General features: G+C 37.8%; 1 protein-coding gene across 9 annotated transcripts in view; it reads right to left on the bottom strand.

Annotated features, from left to right (window-relative positions):
- Agtpbp1 (ATP/GTP binding carboxypeptidase 1) overlaps positions 1–26,622 on the bottom strand; it is a 210,576-nt gene that overhangs the window by 32,492 nt on the left and 151,462 nt on the right. For 6 of the 9 annotated variants that reach the window (XM_070035472.1, XM_070035475.1, XM_070035476.1 and 3 more), the window contains exons 21-25: positions 25,907–26,087; positions 24,539–24,668; positions 23,513–23,644; positions 19,115–19,291; positions 16,930–17,090 (exon numbers count right to left, since the gene is read on the bottom strand). In XM_070035472.1, the coding sequence (XP_069891573.1) occupies positions 16,930–17,090; positions 19,115–19,291; positions 23,513–23,644; positions 24,539–24,668; positions 25,907–26,087 (781 nt within the window). Of the gene's footprint in view, positions 1–2,947; positions 3,045–3,702; positions 3,830–16,925; positions 17,091–19,114; positions 19,292–23,512; positions 23,645–24,538; positions 24,669–25,906; positions 26,088–26,622 lie in introns of those variants that run through there. The other 3 variants (XR_011375108.1, XR_011375109.1, XM_070035477.1) reach the window with 3 other exon arrangements.

Genomic DNA, 26,622 nt, shown 5'->3' with positions numbered 1-26,622 from the left:
AGCCTTCCATTTGATCATGTATTGCATGCAGTGAGCCTGCCCATTCGTGAGCCTGCTTTATTGGTTCTAAATTTTAGACAGTTCAAGAGCTGTGGCTTACTCATTTAACCACCTCCTGTCAGCTCCCAAAAAAGGTCTAAGACTTTGAAAAGCATGGAAGTTGACAAAATCATTGATATTTATATTATCTCACCCCACTAATTTTGCTTTAGAAAAAAAAATTTAGTCAAAATACTAACCACAGCAATTCATCTTTCTCATTAAAAATTCCAACTTTTTCTTTTTTTGGTCGGTCGTGGGGCTTGAACTCTGGGCTTGGGCGCTGTCCCTGTACTCTTCAGCTCAAGGCGAGCACTCTACCGCTTGAGCCACCGCACCACTTCTGGTTTTCTAGTGGTTTACTGGAGATAAGAGTCTCATGAACTTTCCTGCCCGGGCTGACTTTGAACCGCGATCCTCAGATCTCAGCCTCCTGAGTAGCTAGGATTACAGGCGTGAGCCACTGGCACCTGGCTATTAAACTTTCTTCTTTCTTTTTCTTTTTACTATGCTTGGGGCTTGAACTCAGGGCCTGGGCACTGACCCTGAGCTTCTTTTGCTCAAGGCTAGCACTCTACCCCTTAGCCACAGTGTGTATGTGATGCTGAGGAATCGAACTCAGGACCTCATGCATACAAGGCCAGCACTCTACCTTCCCAGCCCCAACTTATGTTTTGAATACTTCATAATTAGGCATTGCCTTCATATGCATTATCACATATGATTCTCACAACAATCTTCATTTAAGTACTTTGCAGGTAACTTGCCCTGGGGTTATAATACTCCCCCTTATATAAGCATATAGGAATTAAAATATTCTTACAATTGCAAGGAAAGGAAAGAGTAATCAGCATTTCATTATTTCCCATCACTATTAGTTTCTCCACTACTTCCTGTTCTCCTGTTCTTCAAAAGTTTATTTCTTTTCTCCTGTTTTTCTTCAGCTGCTGTTTCAACCTGTCTTAACACCCTTATATTCTAGATTTTAATTTTAGTGTAATGTTGAATAGGCCAGAAACAATTCAGCAAGACATTTTGTTCTGAAAGAAAATAGCATTTTAGTTCAAAAGCAAATCAGATATGCTGCTTCAAGTAAAGTAATATCTTTACCCACAAAGCTACTTGATAGGCTGAATGCAATGAAATTCTGACTTGTGTCATTATCATATAGGAAAAGGTTATGATTAAAGTGATTTCTATAGAGAACAGAAGCAACACTGCTTCATACAGATTTGGAAAGTTTTCTGTGTACTCTCTAGTTACTAAACTACCAAGCACTATACAAACCTAAACATAAAAAGTTCACAATTACCGTAAAATATATGCTACCTGCTTCTATTAAACCTCTTTGCTATTCACAATATCAGACAATTGGTTATGGTAGTAACACACTTGTAATCCCAGCTCTCAGAAGATGAGGCAGAAAAATCACAAGTTCGAGGCCAGCTTAGGCTACACAGGGATATATTGTCACAAAAAATAACAATACAAAACAAAGCACCAGAATGCAGGCCTATCTAGACATGACAGTAACAAAATGGTGAACTGAATATAAAGCTATAAATTCTGGGTTTCTGCCTCTATTCCCACTAATCAGCTGTTCAGTGGTTTACTCTTTCCAAAAATGAGTTTTTTCAAGTGAAAAGCAGAGATAACAGGATGGGACTGTGGCTTAGTGGCAGAGTGATTGCCTAACATGCATGAAGCCCTAAGATCTATTCCTCAGTACCACATAAACAGAAAAAGCTGGAAGTGGTGCTGTGCTTCAAGTGGTAGAGTACTAGCCTTGAGCAAAAGAAGCTCAGATACAGTGCCCAGGCCCTTAATTCAAGCCCCAGGACTGGCAAAAAAAAAAAAAAAAAAAAAAAAAGAAAGTAGAGATAACAATATCAGCTTCATCTATCTCACAAAGCTGTCTAGCTCAAGTTAGGCGATAAATAACATTTATAAACTATTAAGCTTTACAAGCATAAAGCGTTATTCTGACAATAATAAAATCTATCCAATTAAGGAAAATGTAAATCATTCTCTTCCTCAATTCCTAAAGAGCTCAGGCAATGGGCAGTCTCAAGCCATCACTCCTAAAAATACTCCCTCTACCTTTGTAACTGTGGAGCCTCTTTTGAGCATATATATATATATATATATATATATATATATATATATATAATATTATAATATATAATCATAGTATATACTTACATATTATATACATATCATATACTTTATATATTTAATATATTATATAATATGTATTGTACATACTAATATATATTATGTATATGTTACATACAGACACACGCTTTTTTTTTTCAGTTGTGGGGCTTGAATTCAGGGCCTGGGCACTATCCCTGAGCCTCTTTGTGCTCAAGGCTAGACCTCTACCACTTGAGCCACAGTGGTACTTCTGATTTTTGAGTAGTGAATTGGAGATAAGAGTCTCAAGGGGACTTTTCTTTGAACCACGATCCTCAGATCTCAGCCTCCTGAGTAGCCATGAGCCATCAGCACCTCACTTGATCTTGTATTTCTAAAAATTAACCATTTTGAGAACAATCTGTTTTAAGATGGTACAATAAAGATGTCATGGGGGACATTTTCTAATCTGATGCATAAACAGAAAAATATTCTATGCTCAAATATCCAATTTCCAAATTACCGATTGTGTCCAGCTTTCTTGTATTAAAATATAAAAACCAGGCTGGGAAGTTGGCTCAGTGGTAGAATGCTTGCCTCACATGCATGAGGTACCACATAAGCAGAAAAAAGCTGGAAGTGGTGCTGTGGCTCAAGTGGTAGGGAGCTAGCCTTGAGCTGAAGAGCTGAGGGACAGCGCCCAGCCCCAGAGTTCAGCCCCCATGACCAACAAAAAGAGAGAGAGAGAGAGAGAGAGAACTGTGAAAATTACCTAAATAAATGCTGTGTTATTACATTTATAATTTGATGCCTATCTTATGAGCAGTAAATATAGCATCTCCTAAATATCACAAGGTAAGCAAAATTATCTGTAGAAAATACAAGAACTTGTGTTAAATCCTAAGCGACAGAAATATATACAAATGCATGCACATACACATATATGTGTGCACACACAGAACTAGTGTATGGGATAGCTAATAAAAGAAGTTTATTTACTTGCAAAAAGGGAGAGAAATCTTCTAATTTATTTATATTTTCATTGGAAAAATGTTTAAAGTGCCTCTGGGAAACAGTAATTAATCACTACATTCCAGCTTCCTTTTGTTATTGATCTAAAAACATTGCTTACAAGTAAGACTGAAATAGATAAATTACCCAACAGTGCACAAGAACTTCAAAATCTTAAATCAGTATAGGATATAAAATGCAATGAAAAACCGGGAAAATTTGAGTAGACCTGGATCCAATTCCTGATTCTGTCAAGAATTACTAGTTGATGACACAAAAATTCTGAGCTTCAGTTGCACCCAAATGTAAAAGGATCTCATAATCTGTCTCTAATCATTCATTCTCAATAGAATTCCAAGATAATCAAACTTAACAGAAATTTGGAATGGACATGTTTGTTAAGGGTCCCAAGACCACCCCAGGATTAGTGGTTTACTAGCATACAGTTGTATTCATACTTATGACTCAATACGTGAAAGGATACAAAAAGCAAAGTCAGAAAAAAAGAAAAGGTACGTGAGGCAAAGTCCAGTAGAAACCAAGGCAAAGCAATGGCAGCTGCTAGAAGCAGAGAAGTCATCAGAGCTTTCAGCAATTTCAAAGGATTTCAGGCAAAAACTGGAGTTCTGAGCTGCCAGGTTTCCTGAAAAAATGGAGTTGCAGAGATGTGACTCCAACATTCAATTTTCCACAGAAGCATTTGACAAATTTTAAACTATATAGTGTAAGAGGCTTTTTAAAGAGCAGTAAAACAAGATGAAAAGTAAACAAACCACAGAAATCTTGAGGAAGTCTTGTGGGAGGAAAGGAGGGAACCTAGACCTTGAATCATGACTAGAGGGCTGTAACCTAGAAAGCAAAGAGGGGTTGTCAAGTGTTAACTAGTTTCACACCTTTGTGACCCCTGCAAGCTAGTTCAGTGGCTCACTGTGTTTTGGAGAACAGTTCTATTCTAAAAGCATATCAGAGAATAAAACCAATCCTCTTTGATTAAAAATATCTGTAGCCTCTTAAGAGTGTCCAGCATTTGAGCAAATATTACCAGGCCTATCAAGAAATAGAACCGGGGGGGGGGGGGGGAATACAATAGAAACAGATCCATAAGTAGTCTAGCATGGGAGTTATTAGACATTAACTTTAAAACAACTGTAATTAGTAAGAAATTAGAAAATAAATCTAGGGGCTAGAGGTGTGGCTCAAGCTGTAGAGCAGCCAAGTAAACAAGCTAAGAGAATATGCAAAAGCATTGAGTTCAAATTCTGGTACTAACAAAGTAAATCCAGGTAGGGGGACAGGTGGCATATAAAACTTGAAAGAAGCTAGTAGCAAAGAAGAGCTTTCAATAAAATGAAGATGATGGCAACTGGTAAAATTAATGAGCTTACTTTCCAATTCCAACTTCCTCCCTTTGCTAAGTATCAGCAGCAGAGGGAGCTAAGGAGGAAACACTGATTTACATGACAAAAGCCCTAGCCCCAGAGCCAGTAATTTTTAAAGAATGAGTTTCTGAATGCAACTAATTTGCACCAAAGGTTTTATTAGAGCATTAGAATATCAGGTATCTTCTTCAGCCCATGCCCTAATTCACAAAAACGTGAAACTGGCTGGCAAGAAAACCAAAAGGCAAAATCAAATCACTATCCAGAAAACAAGTGGGGTTAGGGAGAGGTAAGTCAAAGTGTATTCAAAAAATTCTGGCTTTGAACTTATGTATTTAATACAATATTCCTCAACTTAGAAAAAAATCACCCTATAGAGCTTGGGAAGTGGGGGGCCTAAGTCTTTTTTTAATTTTAAATACATATTTTTATTGTAAAGATACTGTACAGAGAAAGGGGTTACAGTTACATGAGCAAGGTAATGAGTCCATATCCTATGAAGCATTGCTACTCCCCCTTTTGTTTTTCCCCTACTATCCAGTTCCTCCCTACCTCCCGGACTCCCCCCCCCACAACCTTTTCTTTATTCTTTTTTCTGTGTGTGTGTGTGTCAGTTGTGGAGCTTGAAGTGTGTGTGTGTGTGTGTGTGTGTGTGGAGCTTGAAGTGTGTGTGTGTGTGTGTGTGTGTGTGTGTGTGTGTGTGTGTGTGTGTGTGTGTGTGTGTGTGTGTGTGTGTGTGTGTGTGTGTGTGTGTGTGTGTGTGTGTGTGTGTCTCAGTTGTGGAGCTTGAAGTCTGGGCCTGGGCACTGTCCCTCAGCTCTTCAGTTCAAGGCTAGTGCTGTACCACTTGAGCCACAGTGCCACTTCTGGTTTTCTGAGTCGTTTACTGGAGGTAAGTCTCATGGACTTTCCTGCCAGGGCTGGCTTTGAACCATGATCCTCAGATCTCAAGTCTCACGGACTTTCCTGCCAGGGTTGGCTTTGAACCATGATCCTCAGATCTCAGCTTCCTAAGTAGCTAGGATTATAGGCATGAGCCACCAGCACCTGTGGCTAAGTCTTTTAAGACAGTGATTTTTTTTTTCTCCTATCCCTCCTCTGATTATTTATGATTAAGAATTAAAAGATAAAGTTGGAGGGTACAATTCAGGGATAGAGAACATGACAAGACCCTGGATTCAGTCCCCAGTAAGTGGGAGTGAGTGGGTGTAAACTGAGGAGAAATAGAATCTGAGAAGATACAGCTAAAGAGGGAATGGATGATTTGAAGGTGGATTAGAAAGAACATGCAGAAAGAAAAAAAAAAAGAAACAAAGAAAATGTATTCATAATAGAATAAAAGGCAGTTGATACAGTGAAAAGATCTAATATAAATGTAAGTGGAGTCACAGAAACTTATGGGAAAGAAACAAAACTTGAAGATGGCTAAAAAGTTTCCAAAACTGATAGATGATAAAAGTTCACAAATTAACAGACCATGTAAATCTCAAAATTTATAAAATTAAAAATCATTTCTATTTTATACTACTATCAAAAACTGCAATAAATCTAGAAAGTACTGTCATCCTAAAAGACAGATCACCAGACCAGCCAACTTGACAACTCAAGAGACAACTTGACAAAGAGAGACAAAAGGACAACAGAGTAATACCTTCAGTGTGTTAAATGAGACTCTAACTAGATTCTGTATCTTAACTAAAATACCACTCAAAAAGGACAGTAATGACCTAACAGTGCTCTTTGAGAGGAAGAAAAATGACTTCAGGTACAATCAAAAGGAAGAAATAAAGAAGAAATGTAGAAGAAAAAAAGAGAAGGTGAAGACTGTGTGGGTTAAGATCTAACAACATTGATGAGATTATATAAAATAATATCTGGCCAGGCACTGTGGTTCATGCCTGTAATCCAAGCTACTCAGGAGGCTGAGATCTGAGGATCATGGTTCAAAGCCAGCCCAGGCAGAAAAGTCCCTGAGACTCTTATCTCCAATTAACCACCAGAAAACCAGAAGTGGTACTGTGGCTCAAGTGGTAGAGAGCTCACCTTGAGCTAAAGAACTGAGGGACAGTGCCCTGACAAAAGAGAGAGAGAGAGAGAGAGAGAGAGAGAGAGAGAGAGAGAGAGAGAGAGAGAGAGAGAGAGAGAGAGAGAGAGAGAGAGAGAGAGAGAGAGAGAGAGAGAATGTGTTTGTGTGTGTGTGTGTGTGTGTGTGTGTGTGTGTGTGTGTATGTGTAACAAGCCAGGCACTGATGGCTCATGCCTGTAATCCTACCTGCTCAAGTGGATGAGATCTGAGGATTGTGGTTCAAAGCCAGCCTAGGCAGAAAAGTCCATGGGACTCTTATCTCCAATAAACTCCCAGAAAACTGGAAGAAGAGCTGTGGTTCAAAGTGGTAGAACAGCAAAAAAGCTCCAGGCCCCAAGTTCAAGCTTCACAACCAAAAATCATCATCATCATCTATGAAGTTTTTTTTTTTTGTTTTTTTGGGGGGGTCCAGTTGTGGGGCCTGAACTCTGGGCCTGGGCACTGTCCCTCAGCTCTTCAGCTCAAGGCTAGCACTCTACCACTTGAGCCATAGTGCCACTTCTGGCTTTTTTCTTTTTGCTTATGTGGTGCTGGGGAATCGAACCCAGGGCCTCAGGCATGCAAGGCAAGCGCTCTACCACTGAGCCACCTTCCAGACCCCATCTAAAAAGTTTTAAAACTTCTTTATTTTTTTGGTCAGTTGTGGGGCTTGGACTCTGGGCCTAGGTGCTGTCCCTCAGCTCTTCAGCTCAAGCCAATGCTCTACCACTTGAGCCACAGAGCCACTTCCTGTTTTCTGGTGGTTTACTGGCGATAAGAGTCTCACAGATTTTCCTGCCCAGGCTGGCTTTGAACTACAATCCTCAGATTCTCAGCATCCTCAGTAGCTCAAAACTTCCATTATTTAAGAAATGAAGAATTCCAGCACTGAAAGAAGGGTTTGAAAAATTCTTAAATTCTTAAATTAACTCAACTAACTAAAACACATAAGAATTTCATTAAATTGATACTGAAGTTACACATTAGAACCAAGAAAGACAGAAAATTAACAGTTAAAAAAAATCAACAAAGATAATCAGGTGTAGCTCGTCTATAATCCTAGTTATTTAGGAGACGAACATCAGGAGAATCATAGTTCAAGGCTAGCATGGGCTCATAGCTTAATAGCTGGGAGCAACGGTGTGAGCCTGTCACCCCAGCTACAGGGGGAAGCATAAACAAGAAAACTGATCCAGGCTGGTACAGGGGAAATGGAAGCCAAAATAATACTTCCTCCCTTAAGTTGTTGATGCCAGGTATTTTTGTCATAGTGACAAGAGAGAATAGCTAATATATCTTATCATTTGTCCTCCCCACTTAAGAGTTAGAAATGTGACCTTACCCAATTCTGATCCCATATTTGACCATCAAGAAGAGCTTTTCAATGCTACTTCATATTATCTCTAAAATAAAAATGCCCATTTTCTTACTGGAGCTCTTGTCTGCTTCTCAAATATAAACAATTCCAAGCATCTTCCAATAGAGTTTTCTTGCCTCCAGCTTTTCAGTTTTAATAAAATCCATAGACTATTTTCAGGTTAAAAAAACAAAACCCTCACTCTCACTTAACATACTTTGCCATGATCTGGGTGCTGGTGGCTCATGCCTGTAATCCTAGCAATTCAGGAGGCTGAGATCTGAGTATCACCGTTCAAAGCCAGCCCCGTCTAGAAAAGTCTGTGAGAGTCTTATGTCCAATAAAACTACTCAGAAAAAGCTGGAAGTAGTACTGTGGCTCAAATGGTAGAATGTTAACCTTGAGTAAAAGAAGCTTAGGAACAGTATACTCCAGCAGAATTCAAACCCCAGGACCTGCACAGAAAAAAGAAAACAAAAAAAAAACAAAAACAAAAAACAAAAACAAAAACAAACCCCCATACTTTGCCTAGGGCTTCAAACCTTACAAAAGACCTAAAAGACAAAGTCTAAGCCTTCTCACTGGATTTAGGGAATTCTCTTTCTCCTCTCTCTTTTTCTCTCTCCTCTCTACTGTCTGTCTGTCTGACACACACACACACACACACACACACACACACACACACACACACACACACACACACACACACACACACACACACACACACACACACACACACACACACACACACACACACACACACACACACACACACACACACACTATCTCCATCCTCTAGCAATCCCCAACAGAATTTCTAAATCTTATGTGGATACCAATCAGTATTCAACACAATATATATAATCACTCTGTACAAGACACTCTGATTGGCACATAATACAGCATTAAAGTATATAGATAGAGCCTCCAGAGTTACCTAGGCATTAGCCAGGTGAAGGATAAGAAAAGACTTCTCTTCTGGGGGAAAAGGGGTCAGTCGTGGGGCTTGAACTCTGGGCCTGAGCACTGTCCTTCAGCTCTTCTTACTGAAGTCTGTAGACTACAAGGCTCAGGATCCACAGCAGATACTTCAATATAATAAGAACAGCAAAATCTACAAATGACTTTGAATGTGATGAGGATCTTCAAAGAATAAAAGCCATAAAATAAACAATATAAAATAAAAACAAGCAGAAACAAAAGAGAACTGATTGTGCGTGAAATATATTGTCATTAACATAAAATCTCCCTTGAGATAAAACTTTAGACTGGAAACAATTGAAGAGTATAAAGTGCTACTGAATATTCCATCTAGACTGAAGCAGGGACAGGAAATGGAAAAAGCAGTTAAGAGATAGTATGGCAAATACAAAAATAAAGTCCAATGCAGGCCAGGCGCCAGTGGCTCACGCCTGTAATCCTAGCTACTCAGGAGGCTGAGATCTGAGGATCACGGTTCAAAGCCAGCCCTGGCAGGAAAGTCTGTGAGACTCTAATCTCCAATAAACCACTCGAAAACTGAAAGTGGGTCTGTGGCTCAAGCGGTAGACCCCTCGCCTTGAGCTGAAGAGTGCAGACACAGCGCCCAAGCCCAGAGTTCAAGCCCCACAACCAAAAAAAAAAAAAAAAAAGTCCGATGCAGGAGTTCTGGAGTACAGAATAAAAGTCATTTTCAAAGAGAAATTAGCCGAGAATTTTTCAATATTGAAGAATCTAGATGTTAAAAGTGTATTTCTAGTAAGATATATTAGCAATAAATTCACTTCTAAACATAATACACTAAAACTGAACAATTCTGAGGATAAAATGTTAAAAGAAGTAAATGCATAGATATTCCAGCAGAGAAAACAGTACTTGCAAAGACCCCTAGGATGACAAAGAGATTCACTTAGTCGAGAACAAAGGTGTGGTCCATAGACTAGTGTAGTCCACAAACTTTTTACTACTGTTCTATGGCAGCAAAAGAACAAAAAATAAAAGTATTCCAAAGCTTTTACACAGAATTGTATGTATGGTGAAAATCATCATATCAGAATTTTTATCTCTATTCTTTGGAAAATGGAATATGTATTTCATTTCCCTGGTATTCCACTACTATCATATTTTAATTGAGGTAGCAATCTAGAACAAATTACAAAGTCTTTTGTCATAGTTTAGAACTGTGCTTGCAAACATTAAAAGTTGCTGGAGCAGTTGTAATGGTATAAACACAAAGTAAGAATAGGACAAACAAGATAGAAGAGAGAGTGTTGGCTCATGCTGGACCACAATTGAAGGTATTTAATCACAGCAGTGAGGACTACATACAAAGAAGCTAAAGGGGGGCTGGGAAGGTGGCTCAGTGGTAGAGCACTTGCCTTGCATGCTTGAGGCCCTGGGTTCGATTCCTCAGCACCACATAAGTTTTAAGTCGGAAGTGGCGCTGTGACTCAAGTGGTAGAGTGCTAGCCTTGAGCTGAAGGACAGCGCCCAGGCCCAGAGTTCAGGCCCCATGACCGGACCCCCCACCAAAAAAAAAAACAAACAAAGAAGCTAAAGGACACAAACAATACAAGAAGCAAGACTAGTCTGAAGGTTGTTGGAATAGTCCATGTAAGAGACAATGGTAGCCTTGACCTATGTCATAGTCGCAATGGTAGAAAGAAAGGGAAAGACCTGAGAATTTTTTTTTTTTGGTTGGTGGTAGGTCTTGAAATCTGAGTGTGGGCACTGTCCCTCAGCACTTCAGTTCAAGGCGAGTACTCTACCGCTTGAGTCACAGTGCTATTTCTGGTTTTCTAGAGGTTTATTGGAGATAAGAGTCTCACAGACTTTCCTGCCCGGGATGGCTTTGAACGTGATCCTCAGATCTCAGCCTCCTGAGTAGCTAGGATTAGAGGCGTGAGCTACCGGGCCTGAGAAATAATTTGAAGGAGAAATTAAGACATTCTGGTACTGAATGGGATTAGACTAAGGGAAGAAAAGAGGGAGGAGGAAAAAAGAGACAAAGATGCCAAGAATATGACACAATCTTATGGCTAAGGATGAACAGATTTGTTTGGGGTAAAGTAGGAAAGCAGACACTTCTGAGCTTTAGTTAAGTTAATTTTGTGTCCAAGGGTATGTAATCAAGTTGGACGTTAAACAGAGGGCTAGAACTGAGAAAAGGTATCTGAGAACTGGCAACATGCAAACAGAATATGAAATAACAGAAATGACTATCATACATAGAGAACAGGTAGGGTAAGAAGATATGTGGGGGGGAGAGTACAAAGAACAAGATGTAAACCCCACTACCCATATAATAATATGGCAAGGATTTTCATTTATTTCTAAACAGTTTCTGAGAAACAATAAAGATAGTGTAATGAATAACCAACTATTAAGAAATTTACAGGGCCGGGCGCCTGTAATCCTAGCTACTCAGGAGGCTGAGATCTGAGGATCCCAGTTCAAAGCCAGGAAAGTCCATGAAACTCCAATAAACCACTCAGAAAACCAGAAGTGGCGCTGTAGTTCAAGTGGTAGAGTGCTAGCCTTGAGCTTAAGAGCTGAGCAACAGCGCTCAAGCCCAGAGTTCAAGCCCCACGACCAACCAAAAAAAAAAAGAAATTTACAGGGGCTGGGAATATAGCCTTGTGGTAGAGTGCTTGCCTAGCATGCATGAAGCCCTAGATTCCTCAGTACCACATACACAGAAAAAGCCAGAAGTGGCACTGTGGCTCAAGTGGTAGAATGCTAGTCTTGGAAAAAATGAAGCTCAGGGCTGGGAAGGTGGCTCAATGGCAGAGTGCTTGCCTTGCATGTATGAGGCCCTGGGTTCGATTCCTCAGTACCACATAAACAAAAAAAAAAGCCTGAAGTGGTGCTGTGGCTCAAGTAGTAGGGTGCTAGCCTTGAGCTGAAGAGCTGAGGGACAGCACTCAGGCCCAGGGTTCAGGCCCCAAGACTGGCAAAAACAAAACAAAACAAACAAAAAAACCCTCAGGAACAATGCCCAGGCACTGTGTTCAAGCCCTAGGACTGGCAAAATCAAACAAAAAGAAATTTACAGGTGCCAGTGGCTCACACCTGTAATCCTAGCTACTCAGGAGGCTAAGATATAAGGATCAAAACTCAGCCAGGGAAGGAAAAGTCCGAGACTCTTATCTCCAATAAACTACCCAAAAGCCAGAAGTAGAGCTGTGGCTCAAGAGGCAGAGTTCTATCCTTGAGCAAGACAGCTCAGGGACAGCACCTAGGCCCTGAAGTTCAAGCCCCAGTACTGGCAGGCAGGCAAGCAGGCACCCATGTGCACACACACACATGAAAGAAAGAAATATAACACTAAAACCATAAATGACAGTAACTAGGAGGAGAAAAGCTCTGTCAATCTCTATTAAAGAAGAGTAGACTTAAAAGCAATAGATTATTACAAATAACTCCAATATGAAACTGGATAATTTTATCTTCAGCCAATCAGAAACTGGGTCATTACCCTTCCTTCTTCTATCTGTATTATATGGAAAGCAATGAAAACAAAATAACAACAAATGTATAGTAAAGAAGCATCACACTGAAAAACTTGACTCTGGCTGTGACATTGAAGAATCATCTAAGCTCCAGATGTTCTCTATTATTGTTCCTCAGAGTACCACATTACCTGACACTTATCTCACACAAGTGTCAGCTATAATAAGCTTCTAAACATTTAGAATTTTCATATTACATATAGGATTTATCAGCTATCATAGAGAGGCATTCATATTAACACAGAACTAAACACTTTTTCCTTAACACTTTCTTCAATTTAAGCCTAAGACTTTATACCTTACCTATATTAGTGTCTTTCCCAAGGCTAATTTTGTTTCCTTCATATCAGCTAATATTACTCTATCAAATCTTACCTTGTACACCCTAATTCAAAGCTTACTAACTTTAGAAACTTCCATATAAATTCAGGTCATTTTAAAATTCATTCAGTATTCAAGCCCCACAACTGACCAAAAAAAATTTTTTTAATTAAAATTCATTTAGTAAGTCCTTCTCAAAATGTGTATAACTTTTAGTGTATTCTTTGGTAACTAGAGTTGTGAGACCTCACAAATGTAGCTGTGTTTCCCAATCATGCCCACACGTCCCTTTGGCACATACAGCCACTCTTCTGATTCCATGTACTGCACACTAAGAGCCTGACATAGTACTGACTACAAGAAGTTTTTAATAAATATTTAAACATAACAGCTCATCAACAGAATGTAATCACACAGTGAACAGCGACTATATTCTAGGCACTGAGATTTCTTTTTCTTTTTCAATACTGGGTTTTTGGACTCAGGGTCTTGTTCTTGCTCTACCACTTAAGCCCACCCATCTACCTCCAGCCCTTTTGCTTTTAATCTCCAGATACAAGGTCTCACACTTTTGTGTAGGGCCATCCTCACACTGAGGTCCTTCTACTTACTTCTGAGTGGCTGAGATTACAGGTGTGATTTTTTTTTTTTTTTTGGAGTCTGGTCATGGGGCCTGAACTCTGGGCCTGGGCACTGTCCCACTTGAGCCACAGCACCACTCTCGGCTTTTTTCCTTTTTGCTTATGTGGTGCTGAGGAAGCGAACCCAGGGCCTCATGCATGCAAGGCAAGCGCTCTACCACTGAGCCACCTTCCCAGCCCCTCAGGTGTGATTTGAGATTGGTTTTCTCTCTTATTTTTGCCCAGGCTGACCTTGAACCACAATCCTTCTATCTTTGCCTCTCAATTAGGATTGTAAAAACTATTTTTTTTTAAAAACTCTTCTTTGAATGTTGGGACCAGAGAGGAGTGAGGAAAATATTCAAGAGAGAGCAGTGGGGATGGGAGACTTGTAATACATAGAAAAGTTGACAGGCGGACCCATTGCAACAATGAGATGTACAAGTCCTTATGTCGAAAAATGAACTTTACAACTTTGGCGGGGGGGGGAGGAGGCAATAGTGCCTGATAAGAAATGTACTCATTATCTTGCCCATGTAATTGTAACCCCTCTATACGGTATTTTCACAATTAAAAAAAAAGTTGATCAAATAAGTAACTTTATTAAAAGTAATGAATACCAGGTTCTCACTATTAAACTTGGAGTTAAAAATAATAAATTTGAAAACTAGATTGAATTAGGTGTAGGTTTGTAATCAAAAGTACCACTATAAACTGAGAGTATTCAAGATTTCTGATTATGTGCATGGATGTTTATATGCATGTATGTCATATATGTAAATACTTAAGTATATTCTACAGCTGTGACTACTTGAGAGAATTGGAGAGCAGCGATACTTCAAATAAATACAACTTGTAACTAGATTTTTATATAAATACCATTTTCTACCAAATGGAATCAGGAAACTTTGAAAAAATGACATTCTAATTGGATAAACTACCTGCAAAGATGAACCTGGAAATCCTGTTGTACTGGGAAGTAAGGGAGTCCTCAAAGATTGTGGACATGTCAAAAACATATAGAAGTTGAGCAAACCAGGGGCTGGGAATGTGGCTCAGTGGTAGAGCGCTTGCCTTGCATGCTTGAGGCCCTGGGTTCAATTCCTCAGCACCACATAAGGAAAAAGCCGGAAGTGGCACTGTGGCTCAAGTGGTAGAGTGCTAGCCTTGAGCTGAAGAGCTGAGGGACAGCACCCAGGCCCAGAGTTCAGGCCCCACGACTGGACCCAAAAAAAAAAAAAAAAGAAGAAGAAGAAGAAGTTGAACAAACCAAATCAGGATAATATTGAACCTCAAAATAAAGTATTACAGTACTACTGAATCAAAGTGCAAATTGTTAAGTCCAATACATATTTTTTAATGAACAACTGAAAGAAGAGAAACATGACACTTAACATGGTCACTTGAACTCAGGGCCTCATGCTCTTGCTTAGCTTTCCACACAAAGATGAATCTCCACCTCCACTTTTGGCTGTTTGCTAGTTAACTTGGATTGGTCTGCCTGGACTGATTTTGAACTAGAATTCTCATATCTCAGCTTCCTGAGTAGCTAGGATTATAGGTATGAGCTACTGGTACTCAGCAAACACCATCTTAATTAAGGATAAAAGGGAATGTTAAAAAATGAGACTAAAACTATAAACTACAACCAAATGCAATGAAACAAACACATTATCCAAGATATTTCTGCCAAAGATGCATAATCTGAATACAATAACAAGGCAACAGACAAACTAAGATTGAGAAGCTGTAAACCTCAAAAGCATCAGGATACATCGATCAAGGAAAATCAGACATACACACAAAACTGATTTGAAATGAGAGAAAAGAATGACAGCATAGAGGAAAAAGTGACTGGTCACTTAACACTAAAATTAAGAGAAAGAGCTAGGGGAACATTCCAAGGGAAAACTATTTGAATTTATAATTGCCTATTGTTAGATTTGTGTTTTCAGGTACATAATGTGATTAAAAACTAGCACCCTGTAATCCTAGCTATTTAGGGAGCTAAAATTTGAGGATTACGGTTTGAGGCCAGCCAGGGCAGAAAAGCTTATGGGACTCTTATCTGTAATTAAGCACCAAGAAAGCTAGCTGGGTGTCGGTGGCTCACGCCTATAATCCTAGCTACTCAGGAGGCTGAGACCTGAGGATCGAGGTTCGAAGCCATCCTGGGCAGGAACATCTATGAGACTCTTATCTCCAGTAAACCACTCAGAAAACCGGAAGTGGTACTGTGGCTCAAGTGGTCAAGAGTGCTAGCGTTGAGCTGAAGAGCTGAGGGACAGTGCCCAGGCCCAGAGTTCAAGCCCCATGATCAACAAAAAAAAAAAAAAGAAAAGAAAAGAAAGCTGTAAGTGCAGCTGTGGCTCAAGTGATAAAGTGCTAGCCTTGAGCAAAAAAAGAAAGCTTAAAGACAGAGCCCAGGCCCAGAGTTCGAGTTCAAGTTCCAGTCTGGCACTGACACGTGCACATGCACACACATACACAAACACACACACACACACACCATTTGCACTGACACATGCATGCACGCACGCACGCACACACACACACACCATTTGCAGCAGGTGCCAATGGTTCACATCTATCATCCTAACTACCCAGAAGGTGAAATAGTCAAGAGCCTAATAAGTCAGAACTATGAAGTGTTAATAATCAAAATTGTAATTTGGGGCTATCTAATGTAACCATAATGTGTCTAAGGACTGTAGCACACGAATTAAAGCCAACTTCTAAATCTCAGTGAGAACTAGCAATATTTGAATTCACTTGTCATTGTTTAGTAGGCACTTGGAAGAACTCAGAACTGCAGCTGATCTCTTGTCTAAATTATCACATTAGTAAAAGCTGGAGTTCCAATTAATGTTTTACTGCACTTAAAACTGCTACAGTGATTTATGCAAGTTAAAACAACAACAAAGAAAATTCCAAAGGTTTCATAAAGTGGAACTGCTCTTACCTATTTACATCAAACATAAAATTTAATAGTTTAGCATTATGAGTTATTTCTTTAAAAAATAATTTCTTTGGAACTAATCAAATGTCAGATATTCTAAATTTTTAAGAAAAAGACTATTCAAAAAATTTTGACAAATGTAAATAGTCAAAGAGATGCTAAACTTAACTGTTTCCATTACATATAATCAGATGACTATTGAACAGCCACTGCTTCTCTATATAAACGGATATCAACAAAAGAAAATCACTTTTGAAATATGAATCCTGACTCTAAGTCCTCTTAATTTAAGATATTACCTAAGTGGAAGATTTCTTCAAGGATTATTTTTAGGATAAAAGAAAACCATTAAGATCAATGAAAACACTCAAAATATAGATTTTTTTCATTAAAATCTCATTCAATAATGAAAGAATCAAGTTTATCAAGGTAATTTGTGACAAATATTAGATGTGTAAAATTATATTAACTCTAAGCTTGCTCTTGGTTATCAAAATCTTTGTGCTTTTCCTACACTTAACTATTCAGTGTAATAAAACAACTGTGTCCTACCTGGTTACTTTACAGCTTGATTCAATTAAGTCATTTTCAAAGTCAAGCAGGCTGGAAGGCTGATTGTATTCCAATGGAGAGGTCAGTCTTTTCAAACGCATTAGAGCAACACAAAATTTTGCTCCCATCTCTTCTAATTCTCGAGTACCAATCTGTAAACCCTAGAAATAAGGTAGTATTACATGTAAATTAGAAAGTTTGCTTTCCTTTTGCTGCATCTCATTAAAAAGAATTTGTAATTACATAAATAATATTAAAAGGCTGATATGAAAATATGACCTTATATTGTAAAGTCCTTAATAACATGAAATTATTCCAGGTTACAAAGTAAATTGTTCTTAAAAACTATTTCTAAAATGCCTACTCAACTCTGGCTTTTCTACAGATCATAGATAATTTTACCAAAATGTCTCCATCCCATTCACTATGGAGCAAATTATTTTTACCAACAAACTGGGGAGGAAAAACTGATGAACATTAAGTTTTATGATTGTTACTTTTACAGTTGTGTGAAACTATTTCAACAAAATCTGGTTAAGAGTTCCTGTAATCATGTTCACAAACAAGACCACACTAAAGCTACCAGCACGACTATGTTTATTGCAGCATTATTTACCATAGCTAAGATATGGAACCAACCCAGATGCCCCTCAGTAGAAGAGTGGATCAAGAAAACGTGGTATATATACACAATGGAATTCTATGCCTCCATCAGAAAGAATGACATTGCCCCATTTGTTAGGAAATGGAAAGACTTGGAAAAAATTATATTAAGTAAAGTAAGCCAGGCCCAAAGAAACATAGGTCCCATGGTTTCCCTTATTTACAATAACTAGTATATGTCTGAGTCAGGCAGAAAAGGTCAGTTAAGTTGATGTTAGGGAAATGAACCCTAAGATATGTATTCAAATGTTTTTCTTTCATGTGATTATTTCTAACACATTTATAAGATTATTTCTTTGTTGCTTTGTATGTCCTTCCCCCACGGTATAACCCTTGCTTTCACTGTATTTGATATTGTTATAATTTGTGGAGGGGAAAGGAAAAAACAAATCGTTTAAATAGGGATACAGGTGGACCCATTGCAACAATGAGACGTATAAGTCATTATGTCGAAAACGAACTTTACAACTTTGGTGCGGGGGGGGGGGGGGTGTAGTAAAGGGGTGGGGGGAGGATGGGATGGGAAGGGGAAACAAAGGAGGAGGCTCCAATGCTTGATAAGAAATGTACTCATTATCTTGCCCATGTAATTGTAACCCCTCTGTACAGTATTTTCACAATAAATAAATAAAAAGAGTTCCTGTAATCCACCATTTTGGTTGCCAGTGTTGCATATTATAGTCACAGTTCCTGTATGGATGCTTGAACATTCATTACTTTATATATACTAATACGATATGATTTATTCCTAAGTCAGTAAAAAAACGAAACAAAGTAACTATCATTAAAAAAAAAAAAAAACAAATCTAGGGGCTGGGAAAGTGGCTCAGTGGCAGAGCGCTTGCCTTGCATTCATGAGGCCCTGGGTTCAATTCCTCAGAACCACATAAGCAAAAAGAAAAAAGCTGGAAGTGGTGCTATGGCTCAAGTGGTAGAGCGCTAGCTTTGAGCTGAAGAGCTGCGGGACAGCGCCCAGGCCCAGAGTTCAGGCCCCACGAACAGACCAAATAACATTAATAGTCAGTTAATTTTCCATTTTCTGTGGCAATTAAGCAAATTCATTTCAGGTGGGTTCCAGTGGCTTACTCTTATAATCCAGCTACTCAAGAGGCTGAGATCTCAAGATCTAAATTTAGAGCCAACCCAGGCAGTCAAATCTGTGAGACCCTTATCTTTAACCAGAAAAAAAGATCCAGAAGTGTAGATGTGGCTCCAATGGTAGAGCACAAAAGCTGAGCTTGAGGCCCTGAGTCAAGCCCCCAGTACAAGCAGGCATGCACATGCGCACACACATGCACACACACATGTGAAGAATTAGACAGATGTAACTAAAACTTAAGGTATTAAGCAAGCTATTTAGTTCAGAGAAGTTGAAAACAACCATGCTTATTATTAGAGCTGATTCAATTCCATTATAGCAAATTACTTATACTTTAATTTTAAAAATGTACATTTAATGTACTTGAAAACTATGAGCATATGCATGACACTACTTTATGTCCAGAGCTCCTGAGTTGCTCACCTTGTATTTTCCATGATCACAGCCACACAAAGTACTCTCCATGGTATAGCTTCTCTGCACTCCTATTTCCCGCCAAACTACAACACGTGCTGTAGATTCTTTAGATTTTTCCACTACAAAGCTACAGCTGCTCATGCAAAATGCTGGGGCAATGTGGCTCAATATCTTAGGCAATGTCTATAAAACAAAAGTTTGAATAAAATAAACAAATACTTATCATTTAAGGAAATAATGGAAGAAAGGGTCACATTTACAGTAGTAATATAGAATACAGTATAGCACAGATTACAATCATGATTCTCTGGGCAACGGCGGCTCACGCCTACAATCCTAACTACTCAGGAGGCTGAGATCTGAGGACTGCAATTCAAAGTCAGCCCAGGCAAGAAGTCTATGAGACTCTTATCTCCAATAAACTACTCAGAAAAAGCTGGAAGATAACAATGTGGCTCAAGTTGTAGAGCTCTAGCCTTGAACAAAAGAACTCAGAGACAGCACCCAGGCTGAGTTCAAGGACCACGACCAAAAAAAAAGAAAAAGAAATCTGGGTGCTGGCGGCTCACATCTGTAATTGTAGCTACTCAGGAGGCTGGGATCTGCCAGCCCATGCACAAAAAATAAATAAATAAAAGACTACCTCTCCAAAATAATCAGTGAAAAGCCATGCTGGAGGCATGGCAAGCAGAGCAGGCATGAGGCCCTGAGTTCAAATCTTAAAGCTGGCAAAATAAATAAAACAAGGTTGACATCTACCAATACATATATATATATATATATAAACACATTTATAGAAGTATGCTTTGAAGGAAGTTTCATAGCACACAGATAAAAGTGACTACTCAATGTTAAGGGAACTGAGAGATGACCTACATTTATTAATTTACATGTTTTTACTAAATGTCTTCTTCTAATTTTGTTCCAAAAATTTACTTACTTGAGAAGGGGAAAGAAGAAATAGAGAAGCCCAAAAAGGAAGTGTGCTTTCAAATTCTGTAGACAATGGTATGTTACTGAAACATTTTTTGGGGAAAATAACCTGGGGCACCTGCTTGAGCCTTGCTATGGCAGGAGAAATGATCCAACAAGTAGAAAGCACCAGTAAGCCAGACGCTGGTGGCTCACACCTGTAATCCTAGCTACTCAGGAGGCTGGGATCTGAGGATCATGCTTCAAAGCCAGCCAGGGCATGAAGGCCGTGATATTCTAATCTCCAATAAACCACCAAAAAACTGGAAGTGGTGCTGTGGCTCAAGTGGTAGAGCAGTAGCCTTGAGCCGAAAAGCTGAGGGACAGTGCCCAGGCCCAGAATTCAAGCCCCACAACCAACCAAAAAAAAAAGAAAAAGAAAAAAAAAAGCACAAGGAACTTGAAACAGCAACATCTCAATTCTGTCTAAAACACACCACTGTTCAGCCAAGGCTTCAAGTACATCAACTCACAAACAAGTCTTAGTTGATAGACTTGTACAGAAGCAGTGAGCATTTCTATATCCCTAAGCACTCTAAGGCTCAAAATAGCCTCATATGAAAGTACACTAAAAGCTATAAGCACAGACCAAAAAAGGTAACTGTTATACACTTGTCAGTACATAAAATAAATTCATCTATTCAACAAAAATATTTGCATAATGCCTACTAAGTACTGAAGGTCATAAGGCAACCAAATAAAGATTGTATTTGGTCACTTAGCTCAAAATTAGTAATGTACTATCCATAATATTTAGCAGTATTAAAAGGTACTTCAAGAGCTATTAGTTACTTTATTAAATCAAAATCACCAATTTTCTTCCCAAAAGGGACCATCAGAGCATGTAATAATAATAGCTTATTTTAGACATTTTATGTAAACCTAGAAGTTATTTTTAAAAAAAAGCATTAAGAACTTTCATGTATCTTTCAGGAACATTTCCCACAATCTGATGACCAAGTGTGTTTGTTCCAATTCTATGAAGGCACTGTTGCACCAAGTTTTTGCTTCTAGTGCTGCTGAAAAGTGTGATGCTATTTTGATACATAATATTTAGTAAAAGGATCTAAGAATTGCAGGCATTTTTTATGCAGAGTTTAAAACTTTCTATACACCATCAATGATCAAATGTGGACAGATGATATGTCAAAGAGAAAATGCTCATTCCCAACTACAACAAAATTCAGAAGTATTTAGGAATAAATCAAGCTAAAATATCACGTACGTGGGGAGATTTCATTAAGAATATATGGAAGTGGCACTGTGGCTCAAAGTAGTAGAGCACTAGCCTTGAGCTGAAGAGCTCAGGGACAGTGCCCAGTGGCAAAGTTCAAGCCCCATAACCAACAGAAAAAAAAAGAAAAAGAAAAAAAAAGACCATAAAAGACAACAGGGCTTCAATGGCTCATATCTGTAATCCTAGCTACTTAGAAGGCTGAGATTTGAGGACTGTAGTTTGAAGCCAGCCAGAATAGGAAAGCTCATGAGATTTTTTTTTTTTTATCTCCAATAAACCATTCAAAAGCCAAGAAGTAGAGCTATAGCACAAGTGGTAAAGAACCAGCCTTGAGCAAAATACCTCAGAAATAGAGCCCAGGTCCTGAGGTTCAAGCCCCAGGACGAGCATAAAAAAAAAAAAAAAGAACATAAAACACAAATTCCTGTAACCCTAGCTACTTAGGAAGCTGAGACAATTTCAGCTGGAAGCCAGTCCAGGTGGAAAAGTTCACAAGATTTCTTTTCAACCCACAGTTGAGCATGATAACACATGCCTATCATCCTAGCTATGATCACCCAAGGCAAAAAAAAAAAAAAAAAAAATTTACCAAGACTCCATTCTCAGTAGAAGCAGCTGCTGTAGCAGTACAGGTGCCCATATTCCCCCAGAAAAAAGAAGAAAAAAATAACCAGCACACAAAAGGGCTACAGATATGGCTTAGCAATAAAGCATTCACATAGTACTCAAATCCTAGATCTTAGTACCAAAAAAAAAACAAAACCCAGAGTAATATAATAATTACCATTATCATCATAATAATTTTCTCATATTTAATTGATCTCACAATCAATTCTCTCAAGCTTAACTGACCCAAATCCCAACAATTTATCCACAAACTGATCTTAAACTTTATTAGGAAGAAAAAGGCAAAAATGGGACTTTTTTTTTGGGGGGGGGGATTTTTTTTAAAGGAACATAAAAGGAAAGCCAGGCATTTGTGGTCACACCTGTAATCTTAGTTATTCAAGAAGCTGAGATCTGAGGATCATAGTTTAAAGCCAGCCCGTACAAGAAAGTCTGTGAGACTTTATCCCCACTAAAATACTAAAAAAATAAACAAACCAGAAGTAGAATTGTGGCTCAAGTAGTAAAGCACTATCCTTGAACAAAAAACGCTCAGGGACCCAGACACTAAGTTCAAACCCTAGGACAACACACACACACACACACACACACACACACACACACACACACACACACACACACACACACACACACACACACACACACACACACACACACACACACACACACACACACACGACCCAGGCTCCAGGCACTAAGTTCAAACCCTAGGACAACACACACACACACACACACACACACACACACACACACACACACACACACACACGACCCAGGCTCCAGGCACTAAGTTCAAACCCTAGGACAACACACACACACACACACACACACACACACACACAGGACCCAGGCTCTAAGTTCAAACCACACACACACAAGACCCAGGCTCTAAGTTCAAACCCTAGGACAACACGCGCGCACACACACACACACACACACACACACACACACACACACACACACAGGGCCCAGGCTCTAAGTTTAAACTCTAGGACAACACGCACACACACACACACACACACACACACACACAGGACCCAGGCTCTAAGTTCAACCCTAGGACAACACACACACACACACACAAGCACACATACACACACAAACACACACACACACAAACACACACACACACACACACGAAAATCTGCCCTACCAGATATCAACACTAATTCTAAATTTGCCATAATTAAGACAATGTGATCTGCAAAAAGAAAAGAAACAAGAATGAAAATGACATACCCATACATGTAGAACACGGCATGTTAACAATGGCTTATTAAATCAACAGAGGAAGGATGTGCTATATAGTAAAGATTTCTAAGACAACTGGTATCCATAGGAAAGCAAGATGTGATTGCCAGGTCACTTATAAGATTGAGCATCTTTACAATAAAATTACATTAAGAAGTAAATCCATTTTTTTATTTCATTTTGAAAAACAAAAAATCTGTAACAAAATGGCAAGATGTCAACCTTTTTTGAATCTGAAGTTTGTTTATATTGTATTATATTTTGTACTCTATACATATTTGAAATTCAAAGACTCAAAAATCATCTGTAATAATTACCCTATATCCCATGTCTTCCACAACATCACATGAACTTGCACTATCATTAGTATGCCACACTGTCTCCTTGATACTGCAGCCATACATAAACACATTCTTCTTTCGGGAATGGCCATGATAATCACAATATACCTTTGAAGATAATGTGTAGAAATTAAAACCTATAAATTCAGAAGTTGCCAAACAAAAGTGGTTAATATGAAACCAATGACTGAACATGTCCCTTGGTCTTTTCACTGTAAAAGAGTCATCATATAATAATAACTTTGCTTATAAAGGTTCTATAATTAATTCTAGAAGGATTTAGGAAAATCCTTTGGAAGTTTTATATCAAGCCCCAAGTGTCACTGTTTCTTTTGCATATACTACTTACCATTTAAAATATGTTATAGATGCTTTCATTAAAATTTTTTTAAACATTTTAGTTTTGTTTTTTTAAGATGAAAAATGATTCAAGTATCAGTTTATTTCTCCCTTCCTGCCAGGTGTTTCTCTTTCCCAATGGAAAATTAAATACTTTAAATACAAGCCCATAACATAAGATCATTCTAATCTAAGCTGAAAAGAGAAAAAACATATACATAACCCAGCACAGCTTCACACCATGACTGCTGCACCTCACATGTGTGAATTGAAGACATCAGTTTCAGAGTTAATGAAAAATGTCAGAAATAAGCTTGTACTAGACTATTCAAACAATGAAGTTAAATATCTAAAGCCATTCAAATAATGAAGTTAAATATCTAAAGCTTACAACTAGGAGCTACCAATATCCTCAGATAAAAAAAAAGGTTTATAAGAATTATAAACATCAAGCATATAGAATATGTTACACTAATATACCACAATTTTTTAAAATAGAAAAGATATTGTAAAGAATTGCTGTTGAAATGATTAACACTTAAATTTTAGAACCAGAAAATCATACATTAAAATACTTAGTCACTAATCAAATCAACTGACTAGCCACTAATCAAAATGAAATCATTTGGACTATATAAAATAAAAACAAATATTGCTACCTACCAGAGGCAAGCGTTTCACTGCAGCCAAATATTGTAGGAGCCCCTTTGCATGGTAAATTGTAGGATGTAAGTCTGGATTTGGACTTTGCCACTGTCTGTTCAAATCCTCTCCACTTAAAGAACAACGATGACTACACATACACAAACACAAAGATACAAAACAATGGTACCAGTATACCTATATGCATTTTTTATTTAATCTTATGATTCTATTCCATAAGTATTCAAATGGTATAAATAGTGGGCTCAACTGAATACATTATATTGTTCACCTAATAAATATTTATTGAGCATCTGCTATATATAAGATCTTAGGTTACCTATAAATTCATATATAGTGGTTCTATTCTTTTTTAAACAAAAAAATCAAGTGATGGAAAAAATTAATTCCCAATATTTCATAAAATGTATTAGAATAATAAATCATTTCCTCTATCACTACTCTATATCTTGATTGTAGTAGTTTGTAAAAGTGCTAATGAGTCCATCTTCTGAGAAAGTATATATTCTTATGAAAGTATGTATTCTTATAAAAACATAAATACATTTTCATTTATTCATGGGCATTAAATATTTAAGCCATCAAGCAAAACTCTTAGCAACCAGAAAATTTGTAACAGAAATATAAATGAATTTCAATCGATCTCAATTAAAAAGTTGTATTTTAGTTCTATAATATACTAAAATTCTTCTAGATTTAAAAAAAATTCAATTATTTCCTAAAATTTGAGAACTATTCACACTACTACTAAATAAATAAGTTGTGTTAGCGCTATCTTTGGAGATGTTTCAGAAACACTACAGCAATTATTTTAGTCAAAATGATGAAATAAACCTATTGTATGGAATATAAGCCACCTTCACTAAAAAATTATCTTCTAGGATTTCCAATCTAAAGAATTCTTCTGTGATCAAATGGGCCTAATACTCCATAGCAATGGAAAGAGATCCCAGATAATTTAAAATCATACAATGGAAAGGAAGAGGAGAGGGAAAAAAGGAGGCAAGAAAGGAAAGAGGAAGGAAAGAAGGAGGATATGCAAAAAGACATACAGACAATTCAGGTAAGGTAGACGAATAGAAAGTACGTTTTAAGTGTCACAAGTCCTGACACTGTGACTTTTCTAAAACAATGCAAGATACTCTGATTTTATGGAATCAATAGATACCAAAATTTTTAAGTATATACTACTACTAGATGCAAAATATAATTTAAAAGCTATCTTCAATAAATTCCCCATCAAGAATTCCTTTGTTCTAGAACAAACACTAGTTTTCTTTTCTGCATTAACCTGGACACTATTTCAACAAGTTTACATATGACCAGCCCAATGTTCTATAATATTTCTATAACTATTGCTTAACTTACTTTCCATTGATGACACCATCTGGATTTAGCATAGGGACAATTTTAAAAATATAGGATTCTCGTAAGCTCTGAGCAGTAGGGTTATTACTCATGAGATACTCCAATGTTCCTTTCATAACCCAACTTGCATTAGTTTCTCCAGGATGTACCCGAGCAGATAAGAAAACATAAGGGCGATTTCCTAAGGTACACATAAAATCTCAAATTAAAATGAAACAGCTACTAAAAGTTTGTATGACATTTCACTTTGGGATGTTAGAAGCCTCTACTTTTCTCTACTTAATTGTAAATTCTAATATAAACTCACAGTGGAAGTCACTGTGCACAGATATCTAAAAGCACTTATAAAGAATAAAGAAAATACAAAATACAATATAAACTATGTACTGAAGGATGAAAAGACCTTTTAATGTGAATATAAAAATCAACATTATTTTAGTTATTTACTTATTTCCAAATGATTAACATGTAAAAATAAGTTCTTTAATGTGAGCTTGATTTTCTAAGTAATAAGTAGCTGGGAAAGTTTAAAATGTAAAAAGTTTTTCTATACAACCAGGGGACAAAGACAATTAGCAGAGTAAAAATGTCTATTTACTCCAAGATTTATCAAAATGATGGAAATAATGTATTTAGATATTTCTAAGTCAACAAGACAATCAGTCATACTCTTATTTTCATAAAAATAGGCTTTCTTTTCTCCTGAAGATCCTTTA

This window comes from Dipodomys merriami, unplaced genomic scaffold, assembly GCF_024711535.1.
Source record: "Dipodomys merriami isolate MVZ:Mamm:240054 unplaced genomic scaffold, mDipMer1.0.p SCAF_26, whole genome shotgun sequence".
Lineage (NCBI taxonomy): Eukaryota > Metazoa > Chordata > Mammalia > Rodentia > Heteromyidae > Dipodomys > Dipodomys merriami.
This window is presented reverse-complemented; position numbering and strand designations above follow the sequence as displayed.